This window comes from Anthonomus grandis, chromosome 22 (assembly GCF_022605725.1).
Source record: "Anthonomus grandis grandis chromosome 22, icAntGran1.3, whole genome shotgun sequence".
NCBI classification, from domain to species: Eukaryota; Metazoa; Arthropoda; class Insecta; order Coleoptera; family Curculionidae; genus Anthonomus; species Anthonomus grandis.
Genome location: NC_065567.1, coordinates 42,535,840 through 42,555,227, shown reverse-complemented (window position 1 = coordinate 42,555,227; position 19,388 = coordinate 42,535,840). Strand labels below are relative to the sequence as shown.

Sequence of the window (19,388 nt, the reverse complement as noted above, 5' to 3'; positions counted from 1 at the left end):
TGCAGTATTTAAATCACTTTAAGAATTATGTGAAACCATCAATTAAAGATCCAGTTATATTAGTCTTAGACAATCACAATAGCCATGTGAATTTCCCAGTTATTAATTTTTGCAAAGAAAATGGCATTATTCCGATTCATTTCCATATTAGTCACAAAATGCAACCACTCGATAGAACAGTTTTTGGACGTATGAAAACTTATTATAATGCCGCATGTAGCGAGTGGATGATTATGCATCCTGGACAAACCATTACGATTTATGGATACGAGGTAGCTGAGCTTGCAGGCAAGGCATTTCAAAAAGCATTTACTACCTCCAACATTCATTTTCTTCCAGGCAGAACGTCAGGAAATCTTATTACACCTGAAATGTTAAGGCCCTATCCGAAAGCACCAGCTCGCAAAATGAAGTCAGGTAGTGCTAGTATCATTACTGACACTCCTGAGAAAGATGAAATAGAGGGCCTTAAAAAGACGAAAGCAAATGCATCATCTAGAAAAGTTCAAGCAGTTACTAAGAGAATAGTTGAAGAACGCGTTTCAAAAAATGTACCAAAAAGCGTTGCTAAGTATGATGATAGATCAACTTCAAGTAGTGATGAAGAAACATTTGAGGACTTAGTAGCTAGACAGAAAGAATTAATAAATGACCAAAATATATACGACTTATCTGAAGATTTTGATATTCGTTTTAATGAAAGTTTCTGGAAATAAATCGTTCACTTATTATGTTGCCGAAATACTAAATACTGGGACTCATAAAAAACTCAAATATTTACGCAGAATTTTAAGCAGCAATAAATTTATAAATGACTCAACCGAGACCTATGATTTTGCGTAGTGATAATATACGTAAGCTTCCGCAGCAGTCTCAACTCATCAAAATAAAAACTGCACGTCATGATGCTCACCTCCAGTTTGATGTTGAATTTAGTGGATTTAATTTTAAATGAGTATTTGTTTGCAAATATATTCATTCGATTAATAACGCTTTGTATGTCTTTAAGATATTTAATAAAAATCTTTAAAAATTCGTTTCCATTCCATTTTATTTTATAACTGACTCAAGGTACAACATATACTGGTCCAAGGTACATTACTCGTTTGTACCTTGGGTCATCTTTTAAGGGCTAGCTAAAACGTATTTTTCAAAAAACTGGCAAGTTAAAATTATGTTTAAAATCCCAAATTACGTATACAAGGAGCTAGTATAACTAATGTATGGAATAAATTTCGGAAATATATATTTCTAGAATGTATAAAAATTAAAAACCAAAAAATGACCCAAGGTACAACACTTTCCCCTAAATATAAAGTTCAAACCTAATATTATTTTTAATGACAAAAGTGTCTAATAATAAAAGTTGGTTATTTGTATCTTGTTCGAAGGTAAATTCAATGGATGAAACACAGTTATTGAGTTGTTCTACAAAATGATCAATATTACCTTTGCGTTTGCCGAATACCACGAACACATCATCAACAACAATAAACAAACTCGCGGAAAGGTACTGGAATGTATTTTTTGCATTTAACGCAAAACGGTTCATGAAAAGCTCTACTAGAAAGAGAGACAGGCTCATAGAGGTACCCTCAAGTTGTTCATACATAAAGTTTTCTTAATTTCAATATTTCTCGCATATTATCAAACTATCACTTTCCAAAAGTTCAGTCAGATATTCCACAGTTTCTGGTACAGCTTTGAATGCTCGAGAGTAAAAATAAGAAGTTTTGGTTAGTGATAAAACTGTTTTGTGATGTATGTGTCACACCAAAGGTTCTAACCATAAAACAAAGTTTACTAACTATAGCTGCCTATGTATTTTGCGGTTTATTTGTCAAAAGTGCTACTGGAACGCTCTGGCAGCGGCACCTCTGATGATAAAAGGAACCGCAAAATAGATTAATGATGGGGAGAACCGTACTACCATCATATATTTTGGAAGATATTTCAATATGTTCATATCTCATCTATTGAAAGATCTCACTAATTTTTGCAAAAATAGCAAGTGTGACCCTGAGAAACGATAGGTCAAATCCTGACACAGCATTTTTTTAATGTAACAGTCCTTATTCAGTTAACTTTTTATATTTATTTAATAATGATAAATCATAGAATATGTCACTGCGCTACAGGCTATAGTAAAAAAAAGCCAATAGATTTTTTTTTTACTTATGTAAATAGTCTCCATTATATATTTTGTAATTCAATTGATTTCAGTTATTTGGAACTTATGTAACGAACAATTACAAGCGCCAAAACAGCTGGTGATGTTTACCATTCTAAATACTGATGTTTTACATATTAAATATGACAATTTCCCGTATATATTGAATTGCAAATTGGCACTGTCATTACCGTTATTTGTAAAAATAAAACTGTAAATACACTAATAACTACTATCCTAGTTTCTTGGCGAAACCCAAATAATTTTTTTTTATAATTCTGTTTTATTTGATACATTGAATATATACCATTGCTATTAACCCAATATGACTGCTTCTACTCGATTTATGTTGGGGCCTATATGCCCGCCGTAATTGTAATTAATTAATGATTTACATAACAACAGTTTTAAACTTGTTTTTATTATGTAATTAAAACAGTTAATGTAATTATCATCTTTGCATCACTCTGCAGAGATTTTTCTAATGTGCCGAAAACACCAAAAATGCAAAACTCACCAAGAACTTTCCTCCATCCTTTCACAAGAGGAGGTAGGGCTAAAGTGATAACTATCCAGGAAAAAAAACATACATATTAAGTTGTAATATAAACACAATTTTAGCGTCATCTAACATATGATACAAATTCTCGTTTATATAGTTTTTCATATTATATTTATTTAATTATATAAGATTGGAAATAAATAATATGCTTATTTATTACATATATTAACTATTATAGAATATTTCTTCCGTTGGGATCATTTAAAGTAAGTTATTCATACTATTGAGTGCTGAGAGTAATATACTCCGCTACAGAAGTGCTAAAAGTATGGTAAAGGGCAGTAACATAACCTTCCTGCAAGTACATAAGCGCTGGACAATCCGGACTGATATCACACGCATAAAATTTGCCTGGAAGATTATACATTATAAGTCTCAGTAGAGGGTTGTCAAATCAGCCTTATCTTTTCCACCCTTAGCCCACAATAACACCTACAATTTAACCCATGTTAAAAATAATTCTACGCTCCTATTATGAATGTATTTTAATTATAACTAAAGAAACCTAGACTTAGTGTCCTGAGGATGACCTAATATAAGTTGAAACGTGGACATTTAAGTAAACATGTTTCTGTTTTATTTCTGACCCCACCCAACAACCCTCCGCAATACATAAATTTTCTTAATTTTCTTAATTGTGACGTACATTTGTTTAAATTAAAGTGTGTTTTGTCAAGATATTTTACGTTTTGACCCCTTTAGTGGGATAGTTTTTTGTTAAATTTTGACCTGTAAGTTTGATAATTTTAATGAAGGTCCTAAGTTATATTCTTTACACCTTTTAGGTATGATGATTGCCCCTGATGATGGCTATTTATTAGCCGATGGAAAATATATACACGTATACAAATTTCTTCCCGCATTTTAAATACAGAGCGCCTTGAAAGATGGAAAGGAGCTCTTCAAGATGCCAAAGTTAATAAATATGCATCATTAAAATTGTGTATTCGTATATACATCAATTTTGTTGTAGAACGACACAATTTTCAAACAATTTAGGCTTTAGGAATAAGAGCAGTACTTGTGATGCTATGTTTAATCTTTTGGAAATACTGTACTTGGATACAATATTAATGACAGACAGATGGCTGCGGCAGTGTTTTAAGATTTTTCGAGAATAATTCGAAGAATACTGCTGCAGAAGCTTTCTTATTAAGGATTTATATGATGTGCTCTTAAATTATATCTATTAATAAGAAAACAAGTAGTAATTATCTGTAAGGATATGTGAACTTGGTTGGCTGCGCGTGGAAAATCTATTCTCTTTGCAATTGGCGGTTTTTGTGCATAGACTGCCAGCTTCATCTACTCCTACCCCCGCAAAACACTTACCTTTCGGAAGAATTTACATGATGAAAATCTAAGATTTATAAATAAGTCGTCAATTCCTAGATATTAAATAGCACAACCGACTTTACTCAAGCCATCGGCAAGATGACTTCCACATCCGTTTTCATTTCAGTTCTCATGGGACTTAATGGGGATCGTTTGAATTCCTCTTTTAAATTTGAGTTTTTAAGTGAAATTTTGGAAAGGAAAGTGAATTTAGTTATTATTAAGAACTTACTAAGTCTTAGTAACATCTCCTAGCCAATGTCGGTGTGTTATATACTATAAAAACAGTGATAAATGGTTACAAAGATACACACCTTGTTTGGAAACAGAAACAGGTGGAGCCGGCCGGCTTCTTAAGTGGATCATTGTGCTATTTATCGATTTTCAAGTTTATTTTACATATCACTTTCAAGATTTTTGTGTTGTGCTCTTATCTGTGTGATTTGGGATTTTTTGCAAACATCTTGTGTCCACTAAAACTAGAAACTAAGAGCCAAAGTTTATACTTTATTCACATCAAAAAATTTAAGTTTTGTTTTATCTGGTAAGGAATGCCCATAGTATTAGTAAGTATAGGTAAATCTATTAGCTTTATTTATATGGAAGAATTCATTAAAGATTTTTTTTGCCTTTTGAAACATGCAAAGTCCCTGCTGTGTTTCCGGATGTAAATCTAATTACAAAAGTAGTTTAAGAGCAGGGTAGGCAAGTATTTCTGTTTTTGGCTTCCCTAAAGAAGAACAATTTAAAATTAAATGGCCAAAAGATACCTAGAGATAATTGGGCTCCTACTCAATATTCTGTGGTTTGTGCCAAGCATTTTTGCCCAAATGATATGATCCGTGAAGATGATTATCTTTTACCTGATGGCACACTCACTAAGATTAGAGTTAAAGCAAGATTAGTTTGCCAAGCAGTGCCTCAAATTTTTCCAAATTTAGCTGCATATTTAACAAAGATTCTTCTCTTAATAGCCTCTTCCTAGAGAAAGTCAGACGAAAGAAATAGTGAACAACAAAAACGTAATGAACTTGCCAATGAAGCCTTTGAGCAACTTGATTTCATAACAAATTTTCTTATTGAGTAATTATTCCCAAAAAGTTCTAATATCTGACCTGTGGAATGTAAAAATTGTTGGGGATACAAAACTATATTTCTATACTTTAAACTTGAATGATGCTTGTATAAATATTATTAATCAAATATCAATAGATAGCGACCTACAACTCTTTTTAAAAAACAATGAGTTGTCCCAAAGTGACTTAAAATGGATTTTACCTTTCGAATTGAAATTAAGTAGATGGTCTCAACTCGAGGATCTATTAACTAGGTATAAGTCTTCTGAATATTGTGAGCTTAATAAACCATACTCGTAAATGCCATAAACAGGCGTTAAATTTATTGCAAAGTTCTGATTCACACAACTTAGAGAATGAAAAAGATAGTGACATTTGTAATCGAGTAATACTTTTAATAGACCAAATAACTTTACTTATTTTAAAGCAAAAACGTTATTGCCCATCAACTATAGTAATGTCTTCTTTGATGTGTCACCAAATTCTGACTTAAATAAAACTAACGACACCACTAATTATTTAAACATTGTATCCACTTCTTTAGCACGGACTGATAAAGTTGTTAATTTATTAATTGATGAAATTTATATAACTAAAAGACTAGACTGTAGGGAAAAAGTCTAATAATGCATTTATATAATTATTAACGGCGCCTATACATATTTGAAACAATAAATCAATGACATAAATAAAATATTCTCATTTGTAAATAAAGCAAAATCAAAATTGAACGTCCATCTCGGCAGAGCCGCGCTTTCAAAGTGCAAACGGATCCATAGAAACGGATCCGAAACTCCCACCTGGTGCGACGTTGCCAACTGTTATTTCGCGGCTTGAGTAAAGTCGGCTGTGCAAATAGTCTTCTTTCGTCGTAGTTTTCTGTCATGCTGTGGCAATTAACAATGACCTTCCGAACCTTATAAAAGAGATGTCAGTAGCGGGTTTCAAGAGAAAGCTAAAGCTGCATTTTTTAACAAAACAGAACAACTAAATTGTCTGTTGGTATTTCTTATTTTACAATTTTTGATTATTATGGACCAATGGGTTATAATCTTCAGTGTTACCTTTTTTAAATTTTAATTTTTCTTTCTGTTGTCCTATCTAAATGATTTTGCTTACACTTGTTAAAATAGGTTAAGGTAGATTAGCCTTTGGCTAGACTTCGTCTATATACATTATTGGAAAGTACAAATAAAGCACATATTTATTTATTTATTGTATCGAAGGGTTTATTTATTAGTATATTTATTTATTGTTTCGGAAGTCCACGAACGTCATTACTAAAGCTCTGTTATATTCGATTGTTATTTCTATAAGTGTTTTGACGCTTTAGGGGCGGTCATTCGTTCGAAATCAACGATGAAAGCTTGCCTGTTGCACAGGTTGATAAAAATCTTATGTAATTTCCAGGTAGAGGACATATTTAACAAAAGTAAGATATTTCACGGATAAATTTAATAACATAAATATACCGGGTGTTTTATTTAAAAATGTTGAGATCTTACGTATTGATTTTTGGTCAGAAGAGTAAAAGTCCGAAGATTGTTACCACAAACTCTGTAATACAAAAGTGACACAATATCACTGCTGGTATTAACAGGTATAGTGTGGTACAAATTTCGTAAATCTAGGTTGAGTCTGTAGTTAGTTATAATTTTGTTAACGAACCTTCTAAAAGTTAAAAAGAAACCACCAAAAAATGAAATATCAGGCAACGTCGAATGCAAATTTTAAAAATGGTATGTCAAAGTAAGGCTCTCTTCAGGGCTTATCATTTTCTAACATCTAAATCCTATTTAGAAAATAGACAACAGTATGTAGAGGTTAAGGGCGCCAGGTCTGATGTGTACACTAGTACCTCAGGAGTTCCTCAAGGTTTCAATTTGGGAGCTCTGTTTTTTTTGGGTTGCCATAAATAAGATTGCTTCTGTTTCTAATGATTCACAAAAAGTACTTTTTGCAGATCATTTTGAGATTTACATGGAAATTACCTCTCTCCGTATGCATCTCCCTGCAGAATGATTTAGATAGGGTTGTTGATTGGTGTAATGCAAACTCATTTCACTTCAATAATAAAAAATGTTCAGCAATGTCGCTGACACTTAACAAAGATATAATTAATTATAGCTACAATATTAGCGGTATCCAGCTTGAACATTCCAGCAATGAAAATGATGTAGGTGTAATTGTTGACTGTAATTTAGCTTAAGTTTACAGTTAATGAGGCACACAAAATAATGGGTTTCGTTATTAGAACTACCAAAAACTTGGGATTCTGATTAAAACCATAGAGCGTGTACACCGCAAATTTTTTAAACATATGTTTTTTAAGAGATTTGGATATTATCCCGAACAAGGTTATAACCATAATTTGCTTTTGAAAATATTTAACAGATTATCCCTAGAAAATCGGCGCATTAAAACATCCCTAGTGTACATTTATAAAATTTGAACAAATAAGATTGATGCTCCTCAAATTATGACAATGGTGTCATTATTCATTAATTAATGTTGGTAATACCAGACAAAGAAAAAATGTTCATCTTGATTGTCCTAGAACAAATATATACAAGAACTCACCAATATATAGAATGTGTGATTATTTTAATATTTATGCCTCTGACCTTGATATTGCTATTACAGATTTAAGACATTTTACAGAAATTATTGACATTAGACTTTTTGTTTCTCAGTCTCAGGCCTGATATGTGATAATATAAATGTGGGTAGTTGTAAATACTTAAATATATTATAGATTATAAGAATTATTTTTAAATTAGGTGCATTGTACATTTCTATGCTAATATTATATTTGGATTTCATCAACTTTTTTTGACTCACCCAACCAACATCAATAATCTTTTGATATTTTCAGACATTTGTGGCGAGAATCAAAGAGTGCCAATTTTAAACGTAATTATAAAACACAAGAACGAATAAAAGGAATTTTATCAATTGAATTATGGTCTATTTATTCTGAATTGAATAATTCGAAAAGCACACGGATGCAAAAAATATTAAAACAGAGTTTTGCCAACTAGAGGCGTACCATTTCCGAGATTAAATTCATTGCATTATTTTAATATAACATAAATTTAATTTTCGTACCTTGTGAATGAAATAATTTCAAAACAGTGCAAACAAAAATTAGTCAACTATTTACTTAATTTTAAAATAAGAGAAAAACTTGATAAATACATACACACACTGAGAAAAATGTTTTGCTAAAAAAATTATGACCCGTAAATAAAAACCCTAGGAAAAAATATTTTTCCTATTTTTGTATACCAAAAAAGCACCTTTTTTAAAGAAAATTGTTCTAAAAAGCTACTTTTTAACTAACTTTTCCCTTTTTAAAGTCACACATAATTATTTAATTTAAGAAAAGTTCCTTAAATAACCGTAGTATATTTATCACAGATTCATTAGGGTAATTTAAAAAACAAATACATAATTGATTAATAAAATTGCCCAGAAAGTTTTTAAATATTAATATGACTATTAGCATTAAGTTGTAAAAATTGATTGTTCACGATAACAACTTGCGATAAATGTCAGATTTTTTATAAATCTTTTGTCTTTTACATAATGTTTCCTTATTAAAGTATAAAAAAAATAGAAAACTACTTAAAAAAACATTAAATATTTAACAAATTGATTTTTGTTTCCGATGCCCTATATTTTTTCGTTGAAAATGATTACATAAAGAGATATCTTATTCCAATAAGTCATTATATTACTCCTCAACTTTTCGCTACTTTTTTATGAGTGTAAATTGGTGTTAGTCAGTCATGGTGTTATAAATCCAGACATAATTTTAGCCTTACTTATTGTCAGCCTGGGTGGTCGGTACAAAGACTTTACACTTTTAGATAATTTAAACAATTTAACACATATATTTTTTATACAGATGTGCAAAACGTAGATTGGAACAACATATATCAGATTCAGGACATTAATGATAAAATTACTTTTGTAACTGAAAACTTAATCAATATTTTTAATTTTCACGCACCTGTACGAACTGTAAGACTCAGCAGACTGCCAGCTCCTTGGCTTACGGATACTTAGAAACTTATTTTAAAACAGCGTGATATTGTTTTTAATAAATTTAAACGAAACAAAACCACAACTAATTGAAATAGCTATACAGGGTGTCTACTATAAAAACCGCCAAACTTTAAGAGGTGATTAAACAAGTCATTTGCAACAAATAAGTCGTATAACATTTTTTCGAAAAGTTGTTAGTTCTTCTGGTATTTCACATTTTTTGATTTTATCAAATTTCTTTGTTTTTTTATATAAACAAGGATATATCTCCGTCATTTCCTCCATCTGAAAGAGAATTAAATTTGCTATAAGATGGGTATATTTAAGTTTTTGAGTAATTTTTTATACCGGGTGTTCTTAGAAGTTAAATGTAACATTTGGGAAATGTGCAAAATTAGTGGTATCTTCTTGGTTGCCGTTTTTCTAAAATTTGGTAAATAGGGACATGTTTTTTTTACAGCAAAAACTACTGCATTTAATATGCTTTCCAATGATATACTTTTGTGATAGCTATTTGTTTTCACAGCAATATCATGGGCAAAAGAAAGAAAACCACAAAAACTGAAAATTTTCTAATTTTATATTTCTTGATCTTTTGAGCCCCAATGCGGTGAGTACTTATAGATTTATCTTCCCTAACACAACAACTCCACAAATTTCCATTAGAGAAGCCGTAAACAAATAACATATCGCGATATTGATTCTTTAAGAAAAAAGGCAGGTTTCCTTCTTTTGTAAATGGCAATGAATCCACAAAAGAAGAAAATTCACAAACCATGTATTACTTGATTTTAAAACAAAAGCATAGATATTTACAATTTGACAAGAACTGTCATAAATTTTTCACTTAGACTTAAAGTTGTTAAAAAGGTAATTTGATTTAAACGTGCATAAAAAAATAATGCCTAGTTTCACAAACATTGAATATCGGGACATCTTATTTATTTACGGTGTCGCAAATGGAAACTCGCGGGAGGCAGCAAGGGAGTATTCGCTTTAGTGTTCAGACGCTGTGAGGAAACTGGAGACAAGAACCTGCGATTATGAGAGCTGTTACAGAAGATAGATCTAGAAGTAGTCGCCGCATTGGTGCTGCATTAAGGATTCACCATTCCACTGTACATAGAATATAAAAAAAAATAATTTGCATCCGTTTCATTTGAAAAAAGTCCAGGATTTATTGCCAGTGGATGGTGAGGTGAGGCTTCAATTCTGTAGGTGGTACTTGAATAAGTTGCAAGAGTGGGGAGCAGATCAAATATTTTGGACAGATGAAGCAACATTTACAAGAGCCGGAATAATGAATTTAAGAAATAACCATATATAGCATACAGAAAACCCTCATGCGACTGTTGTTTCACATTTTCAGCATGAGATAAAGGTCAACATATGGATAGGATTAATGAGAGATCGCCTTTTCGGGCCTGTAATACTTCCTGATGGGCTCAATTACAATGAGTTTTCAAATTTATTAAATAATGACCTTGTTGACTCTCTGGAAGAAGTCCCCTTAGCCGCTAGACAGGAACTTTGGTTTCAAATGGACGGATGCCCATCCTATAATGGCAGAATTGTGCAAAATTCCTTGAATCAATGTTTTGGGGAGAAATGGATCGGAAGATACGGTCCGGTAAGATGGCCGCCCAGAAGCCCTGACCTTACGCACCTTGACTTTTATGTCTGGGGCACATTAAAATCTAATGTTTATAATATTAACATTAATACTCGAGACAAACTAATTAGTCGAATTAGTGTGTGTTGCAATGAAATGCGACAAAAATGCGTTGAACTTGAACGGGTTATTGATAGTGTCAGAAGAAGGCGCATCAAATGTATTGAACAAGAGGGAAGACATTTTGAACAATTGTTATCATTTTAGGTTTGTTTAATGAAATTTTGTTATACGACTTTTTTGTTGCAAATGACTTGTTTAATCACCTCTTAAAGTTTGGCGGTTTTTATAGTAGACACCTTGTATAAAGCTTCGGAACTTTGACCTAGCATCCGTAAGGTGAGAAAAAGCTACTTACCTAAAATACGTCTCTAATCGGGATACCAAAACTATTTGGAAATATTTAAAGATAGCTGGAGTCATGACCGGATCAAAGCCGGAATTGCCTACAGAGCTGCAAGATCCTGACAAGGTAAATTACTATTTTTTATCAATATTCAAACAAAATGGAGCTGTTCTGGGTCTCATAGACTTTTTTGAGTCAAATACCTACTGAGGCAGAGATACGCAGAGGCATTGACGAGTTAAAGTCAAATGCGCCGGGTATTGATGACATGACACTTTTTATGGTAAAGATTAGCATCCCTATTCTATTGGGTCATTTTACTCATATAATTAATGTATGCCTTGAGGAGGGATGTCTTCCCTCAACTTGGAAGACTGCTGTTATCTTTCCTTTACCTAAAGTAATTTTACCATCTCGAATTACCGATTTAAGACCTGTGAGTCTCTTGCCTCTTTTGAGTAAGCTTCTTGAGAAAGTGGTGTACAGACAAATGTTTTCTTTTGCTGATAGTGCCGGTTTTAGTACGACAAGCACTTTAATAAATTTAAATGATTCAATAATTTCAGCCATGAGTAAAAAGCTGGCTACTATACCAGTCTTACTCGATCATAATCTTATGCGTGTGCTAAATTAAAGTATTTTGGATTTTCGGATAGAGTGGTTTGCTTTTTTAAATCGTATTTATGTGGTAAGCAGGAAGTTGTACGTACACAGGTGGGAATATCGGCAATGGACACTGTAAAATCTGGAGTTCCATAGGGATCCATTTTGGGACCTCTGTTATTTCTATTATACACCTTTGATATGAATAAAATAACTAGATACTCTCAAATACGGTCTTATGCCGATGACACCCAAGTGTTATACACCTTTAATCCTGAACATTATAATGATGCAGAAAGCGAAATAAACAGTGACTTATTCAACATTTGTCAGTATAGTAGAATATAGTCTGAGGTTAAATACTAATAAGACCAGGGCCTTGCTCTTTACATCAAGCCCCAACTCAGAGTTTCTCAGGGGATACATTCATCTTGAGATCAGCAGCTTGTCTACTCGAACACAGCTAAAAATTTGGGAATTGTATATGACAGAAGGCTTAGGTTTGAGGATCATATGTCAACACTAAGTAAAAAGGCATACGTAAGTTTAAAAGTTTTATATGCAAACAAACAAAGCGCGTAAAAAAGTATGTGAAACATATGTTTTATCAAAATTGACTTACGGTTTAACTCTCTTTTACCCATGTCTTACTCAGGTTGAAAAAATGAGGCTTCAAAGGATGCAAAATGCGCACTGCTGTCGATTTATTTATGAACTCAAGAAATTTGACCACATTTCATCAAAGAGATAACAGTTGAATTGGCTGAATGTCAAGAATGTGTTTAAGTTATCTTATTTTAATATTTATTTATAAAATTCTAGATAAAAACTTGCCTTTATTTAATATTATAATTAATGAATAAAAATGGCACCTACAATGATGATAAAAAAGGCTTAATTAATTAACGAATAAACAATTGGACGTTGAAGACAAAAACTTACATTAAGATGCATGAGAAAGGGATTAAAACTGGATCTACACAAACATTAAAATCACATCATTACAACACTACGATAATTGTTATGTCAACAAGAAATAAGAACAAAAGAACCATATAAATTTTCAAAAGATAGGGTGCGTCTTATTTAAAATATGGTACCTGTAATTTGTAAAAATAGACTTCAATGAGTTGGCTACAAATGGTGGTACTAAAAATGATACTTATAAATAAAATATAAATGTTTTTGACTCTTTAATATGAGAGAATGAAAAGGCGTTATAAATTGGCATTAAAATTTAATGAATTCAAAAAATGTGTGGATTGATTTATTTGATAATTGACACATATAATATTATTATTCTGTATAACTCTATTTTACATTGTCAGTTGTTTTAACCTTTTGACCTTGCCAGAGGCACTATAGCTTTTTATATGTATTGACGAAAACCCTCAATTTGTGTGAGTTAAATAATACCTTTTGTATTTTAATACTTTTAATCTTTATCTTATAAGTTTCCTTGGTTCCTTATAGATCCCTGATGATGGATATGTAATATGTCTGAAACATGTAGGATGAATAATTTTTAAATAAATTTAGTGGAGGATGACCGAAACATTTTTAGTTACCCATTGACATATTAACTCTACTGCAAGTATGGACTACTTCTTTATCAATAAGTTAAATTAACATTATTATATGTGTTGATATATAACTGAAATTGTCCTCTTTTGAAAATGCGTGAAAACTTGACAACAATGTTAGAAGAGTAATGTGGTTTATGCACGATGGGGCTCCTGCCCATTTTAGTTTATTAGCACGTCGTTATTTAGACGAAACATATCCAAATCGATGGATAGGCCGAGGCGCTCCTCAGTTTTGGCCACCTCGGTCACCAAATATGAACCCACTAGATTTTACCACATGGGGTCATTTAAAAATTTTGGTGTACTGGATATTGATGACTTGAGAAATCGAATCATTAATTCATGTGCCGTAATTCAAAATTCTCCCGGAATTTTTTATCGGATTCTTCGACACATGCGGTGACGTGCAGACTTGCATAATGGCAGAGGGTGGTCATTTTCAACATTTTTTATAATTATTTAATTAATTTTTCTTTCATTTGGTTTAAAACAAAAATTAGAATCACATCTAAACATTAATAATAAACACGTAATACATTTAGGTAAATGGATTTTATTTTTTTAATCGAATACGCAACCTCGGACAAAAGAAAGTCAAGAGATCAAATTTGCTCAGAAATAAATGAGAATTACAAAAACAAACAAAAAATCAAACTAAAGTGGCGTACCATATTTTTCATCTAAAATATTTAGTTTAAACCTTACACGAACGTCACTGGTACAAATTAAAAAAATTAGTGTGCCTCAGAAAATGCCTTTTGATGCATACCAAATTTTATTAAAATATCTACAGGAGTTTTACAGATATTATGAAAAAAACATATTCAATCTTTACCACCCAGTATATCAAAAGTTACGCCTTTTAGGACATACGTTCATATAAAGTTTTTTTCTTAAAATTGACACAAGAATCAGCCCCTGAATTTTTTTGCATCTATTTATTTACACCCTGTATAGCCTCATAGTAAAACTGCTCCTCCATTAGGGTGATTTTGGTCTTTGTTTTTCGTTCCTTTCATCTGTTCAGTTGGCTGTCTCCAGACATCAAGATAAGGTGGTCATGGCCCAACTGCATCTTAGAAGTTTTTTCTTGTTCTACCGTACATATTATTCTTTCGCAAAACCGTAGTTTCTGGATAACAAGCCTGCTGAACGTGCATTGCTTCTTCATTTGTTAATTTTTTTAGGATTACTTTTCGTGTTTCTCAAGTAGATACGGAGACTGATAATCAAGTAATATTTAAGCAAGAAAAAATTATTAATTGTTCTCTAGTATACATGGATAAGTGGGATACTTAAACCTTAAAAGTTTTTTTTTAGTATAGATTAAAAACGGACAAAAACAATTATCGACATTGACAAAGGGTCACAATCAGGGGAAAATGGTTTAAAGGTCGCATGATCCCGACTTGCAGATTTGCTTGATTACGTGTTACCACGTACCGTATATTAATCCCTACAACTTGACGATAGACATGTATCACAAGAGGAAACTAGAGTAAATAGAGTATCAGTTAAACGACGAGAAAAACTTCAAGATTCTATTTTTCAAAAGTTAGTATAATAAAATTATTAATATAATTAGCTGTAAAAAATCACACTTAAATATAAAATGTATTTAACAAATCAATGTATACTCGTAAACTATTGCGGCAATATTGAAAGAAGTTTAAACTGGGGCAAGGTCAGGCAACTTTGTATTAGCTATAAACAATATTATATAAATAGAAATATTTATAAAAATCGCCAAAAAGTATTTAAGCATTAATTAAGCGTCAATCAGCATCTTTGATTGATGTGATATTACTGTCGGGGGATAAATTGTTAAAAGGTAATGTTGAGCATTTAAATCTTCATGAAACTACGGACCATGAATTAGTTTATTGCAGTTTACACATTAATATTCCAAAAATTGAACCTAAATTTAATCGATATATAGATTTTAAGCACTTTGATGACCATAACTTTAACCATGATTTATTAAATACTAACTGGGCAGCCATTTTGAATTGGCCCCTTGGAAACACTAAAAATTATGAAAAAAAAATGTAACAGATTTTTTTCTGAATATAAACGCACAAAGAATATTAGCGATTGCGTGGATTACAAAAGAATGCGAAATATTTTTACCCAGGCTATTCGTAACGAAAAGAAGGCTTATTTGGAATTTGTGTCACGTTCGCAAAATCAAAAAGTTATTTGGAAAACACTAGATGAAATTAATGTTTATAATAAGAAAAAAGATAATCATTTGGGTCTACCTTTGCAATTTAAGGATGTAGAACAAATTAATAAATATTTTATCGACAGTGTTCGTCAGGTTGCCCCGCCGATTAATGACAGTACTTTGAGGTATCACGAAAACAAACAAAAAATGGATAACTTGTGTGAGCTAAGGCAGGTTACTGATAACGAGATTGAGATTGTTATTCATAATATAAAGTCGAATGCATCTGGTGCTGATAGAATTTCGATAGAAATGATTAAGCTGTGTGAATCAGCCATAACTCCATACATAATTTAATACTTGTATCTTAAACTTGGAATTTCCTTCCAATTGGAAAAAAGCAATTATTAAACCTCTGACCAAGGTCACACAGTCTTTTTCTGATTTAAGACCCATCAGCCTGTTATTTACAATGGGCAACATTTTAGAAAAGCTGATTTATCAGCAAGTGGTTGCGTTCTTGAACGAGCATAGTCTCATTCCAATTAATCAGTTGGTTTTCGAAAGTACCATAGCATAACTACAGGATTAATTAAAGTGCTGGATGATATTGTAGGTGCATCAGATATTGGTAAAACCACGGCTTTGGTTCTCCTGGATTACAGCAAGGCATTTGACACCATTGATCATCGAATGGTATAAGCAAAGTTGTCACTGTGCTGTTTTTTAGGAGCTACTTGAGCAATCGGTTTCAAGCTGTTGAAATTGATAACAACATAACAGATTAAATGGTTTTATGGAAGCAATTCCGCAGTAAAATGTAGGGATTTGCTTACAATTACATTTGAAAATAGATCGATTCCTTGCGAAAAAACAATTTTAAATGTTGAAACCTTCTTCTATCGAAAGGGTCCAGGAACAAAGCGAAGCCACCCAAGAAGTGGATTCAACACGATAAAGTAGAAGTGTTGGAGAGGAACTGGATATGGACTCTAACACTGTTACCAGTAATTGAAAGAAACATGGGTACAAATATTTCAAATAATCCACAACTATCTCCTTATTTCGCGAAGACCAGTGGAGAAAGATGGAATTTTGTGAAAATTTTCATGAAAAAAAAACAAATGAAATTTTTTTATTTTAAGATGAATCTTCTTTACCATTACATAGAAAACAAAATCCTTCCGTTGTTCGATTTTGGTCTCAGGAAAATGAGCACAGAAGTTTTCAATTCCGTACTCAATATCCTCTAAAATTTAATATTTGGCCTGGTATTTTTGATAGTCGCCCACATTTTCTTGTTATAGGGCCATTTTTTATTGATGATACTTTAAACGCCCAAAAATACCTTGCGTTGCTGCAAAATCATGTTTTTCCTACCATTCAAATCTTCTCTCTAAATTCTCACGCCTACTGATTTATTAAAAATTTATGATGTTCGAAATAATATTTTGTTGAAGAAAATAGAAAGAAATGAAAAATCAGAATGGCTTCCTATTGTTCCACGTTCTATGGCTTGGTCCATAATCAACCATGTTCATGTAGGTTTAAAACATCTAGGGTGGGCAAAACTTTGGATAAGCTGTACGACTTTTATTGATTTCCAAATATGTTAGAAAATTTGTAGATAATTATCTTATTTGTAAAGCATCTAAGAACAAAAGTGGAAAGTCACAGATTCAGCTACATTCTATTCCCAAAATTTCAAAACTCTGGCATACAGTTCACATCGATATTTCTGGAAAATTAAGTGGGAAAAGTGACAGAAAAGAATATGCTTTGGTAATTATAGATGGTTTTATGAAATTTGCTGTTTTATATCAAATTTCTTCACTGACGGGTAAACAGGCCGTTGATTCTCTTCGTAATTTTACTCACTTGTTCGGAGCTCCAAGTCGTATAATATCGGACCAGGGAAAATGCTTTACTAGTTCCGAATTTAAATTCTTTAATCTCTCTTGCCTGATTTTTACCTGGGATTGATCTATTTTCAATAAGACGGCTGTCCTGCTCATAATGCGATTCTGGTAAAAGATTTCTTGAAGAAGTTCAGAGATCTATTAGAATCTTTGATCTGTCGAAGATGCCGCACTAAATAGTCCGTGCGCCTATGTCGTATTTATTGTCGCATGATATACATGATATACATTTAAATGGCAAAATTTTATATAATTTATCCACGGAATCATTTTGAATATACGTAAAACCCCATGTTTTACACAATTTTTCTTTCAAAAAAATTCATTTTTAGAAAGAAAATAATATCAAAAAATTGACCGCGGACTAAAATCCAAGTATTTTACAAAACATTTTAAACACTCCCAGCACTCACAGACTCCTCACTTCTTTTTAGCCAGTCTATTAAACAAAGATAAAACATCTGCGTTCTGGCGATTCCTACTTTGAGCTGTGCAAGTGACTGTGTATCTCACTCTATCCCACTGATTTTGAGGATTACGGGGCCGTACCCAGATAAATTTTTGGGCTGTTTTTGTATTACTACGTCGTGTTTTTAAAGAGATCTTTAAGGATGGGTTTTTTTTGCAGTTTTTACTGTGAGGAAGTGTGTTTTTTTTATTTGTGTTCGTGGATTTGTTTTGGTATTATACCTAAAGACCTTAAAATGTTTCGACCCCTGGGAAAATAGGCAGGAAATTTCGGCAAATGGAGAGGAAAGTGTTTGTGCAGCCTCATAGAGACCGTGGGTGCACAAGAAAGACCATAACATTTGTGCTGAAAACAATAAGAGTGATCTGGACAGTGATTTAGACTCACATAGTTTTGATGGTTCATTTTCTAGTGTTGAGGAAGCAGTGGAAGACGCAAGGGACAGACGCCAAATAAATTTGTTTAAATATCCATAACAATCTAAGGAATGCTCCTCAGTTCACAAATGATTGTAGTGCTTTACAAAAAACAGCGTTTTTAACAGGGGTTCCCTATAGTACAATATGCTATTTTGTAAAAAAAATGGATTAAAGACAGAAAAAAAAGAAAAGATGCAGGACAATCAAAGGGACTTGACACGGATATTTCCAAATTGCTAAGGGAAGTTGTGTATTCTAATTACAAAAACAATGAGGTTCCGACTATAGAGATAGTTAGGAGTTAAGGACACCTTATCGGCAAGGGACAAACATTTCTCCTGATAAAACTTGGATTAAGATTTAAGTTTAAGATGGTTAACAAAAGGGCTGATGTAATGGAAAGTACTTGAATTGTCAGGTGGCGTACAGAATATTTGGACAAAATTCAAAAATTTCAGGAGGAAGAAAAATCCATGCATTATTTAGATGAAACCTGGTATGATACACATGACACGGCAAAAAAGGGTTGGAGCTCTAACAAATTTGTTCTAAAAGATGTTCTACCAAACAGGGGATCTTGGATGATCATTATTCATTGTGGTTCAAAAGAAGGTTGGGTGAAAGATGGACGGAAATTGCGTGGCAAAAAATAGAAGAGTGCAATGTGGACTATCATAAAAACATGCATGCAGATATATTTGAAACCTGGTTTAAGAAAACATTAGTTCCAAATTTAAAGGAAAACAGTGTGATTGTTATGGATAATGCATCATACCATTCAAGGCTTTCTGAAAAAATCCCAAACCCATCTTTACATAAATTGGAAATTGAGACATTTTTAATGAAACATGATCTCTATTTTTATGAATCTTATACAAAGAAATTGTTATTGGAAGTTGTAAATACCAAATCATGGGAAAAGCAGTATGATAACATAGCTAAAAAGTATGGTCATACTGTCCTCAGACTTCCTCCGTATTATTGTGCATTTAATCCTATCGACTTGATTTGGGG

General features: G+C 32.2%; 1 protein-coding gene across 3 annotated transcripts in view; it reads right to left on the bottom strand.

The window, feature by feature from the left end:
- The window catches only part of LOC126748107 (uncharacterized), a 98,969-nt gene that overhangs the window by 37,627 nt on the left and 41,954 nt on the right, over positions 1–19,388 (bottom strand). The window contains exon 3 of one of the 3 annotated variants that reach the window (XM_050457108.1): positions 2,688–2,738. The exons of the other annotated variants lie outside the window; for them this stretch is intronic. Within the exon in view, the coding sequence (XP_050313065.1) occupies positions 2,688–2,738 (51 nt within the window). The remainder of the gene's footprint in view (positions 1–2,687; positions 2,739–19,388) is intronic. 3 annotated transcript variants of the gene reach the window in all.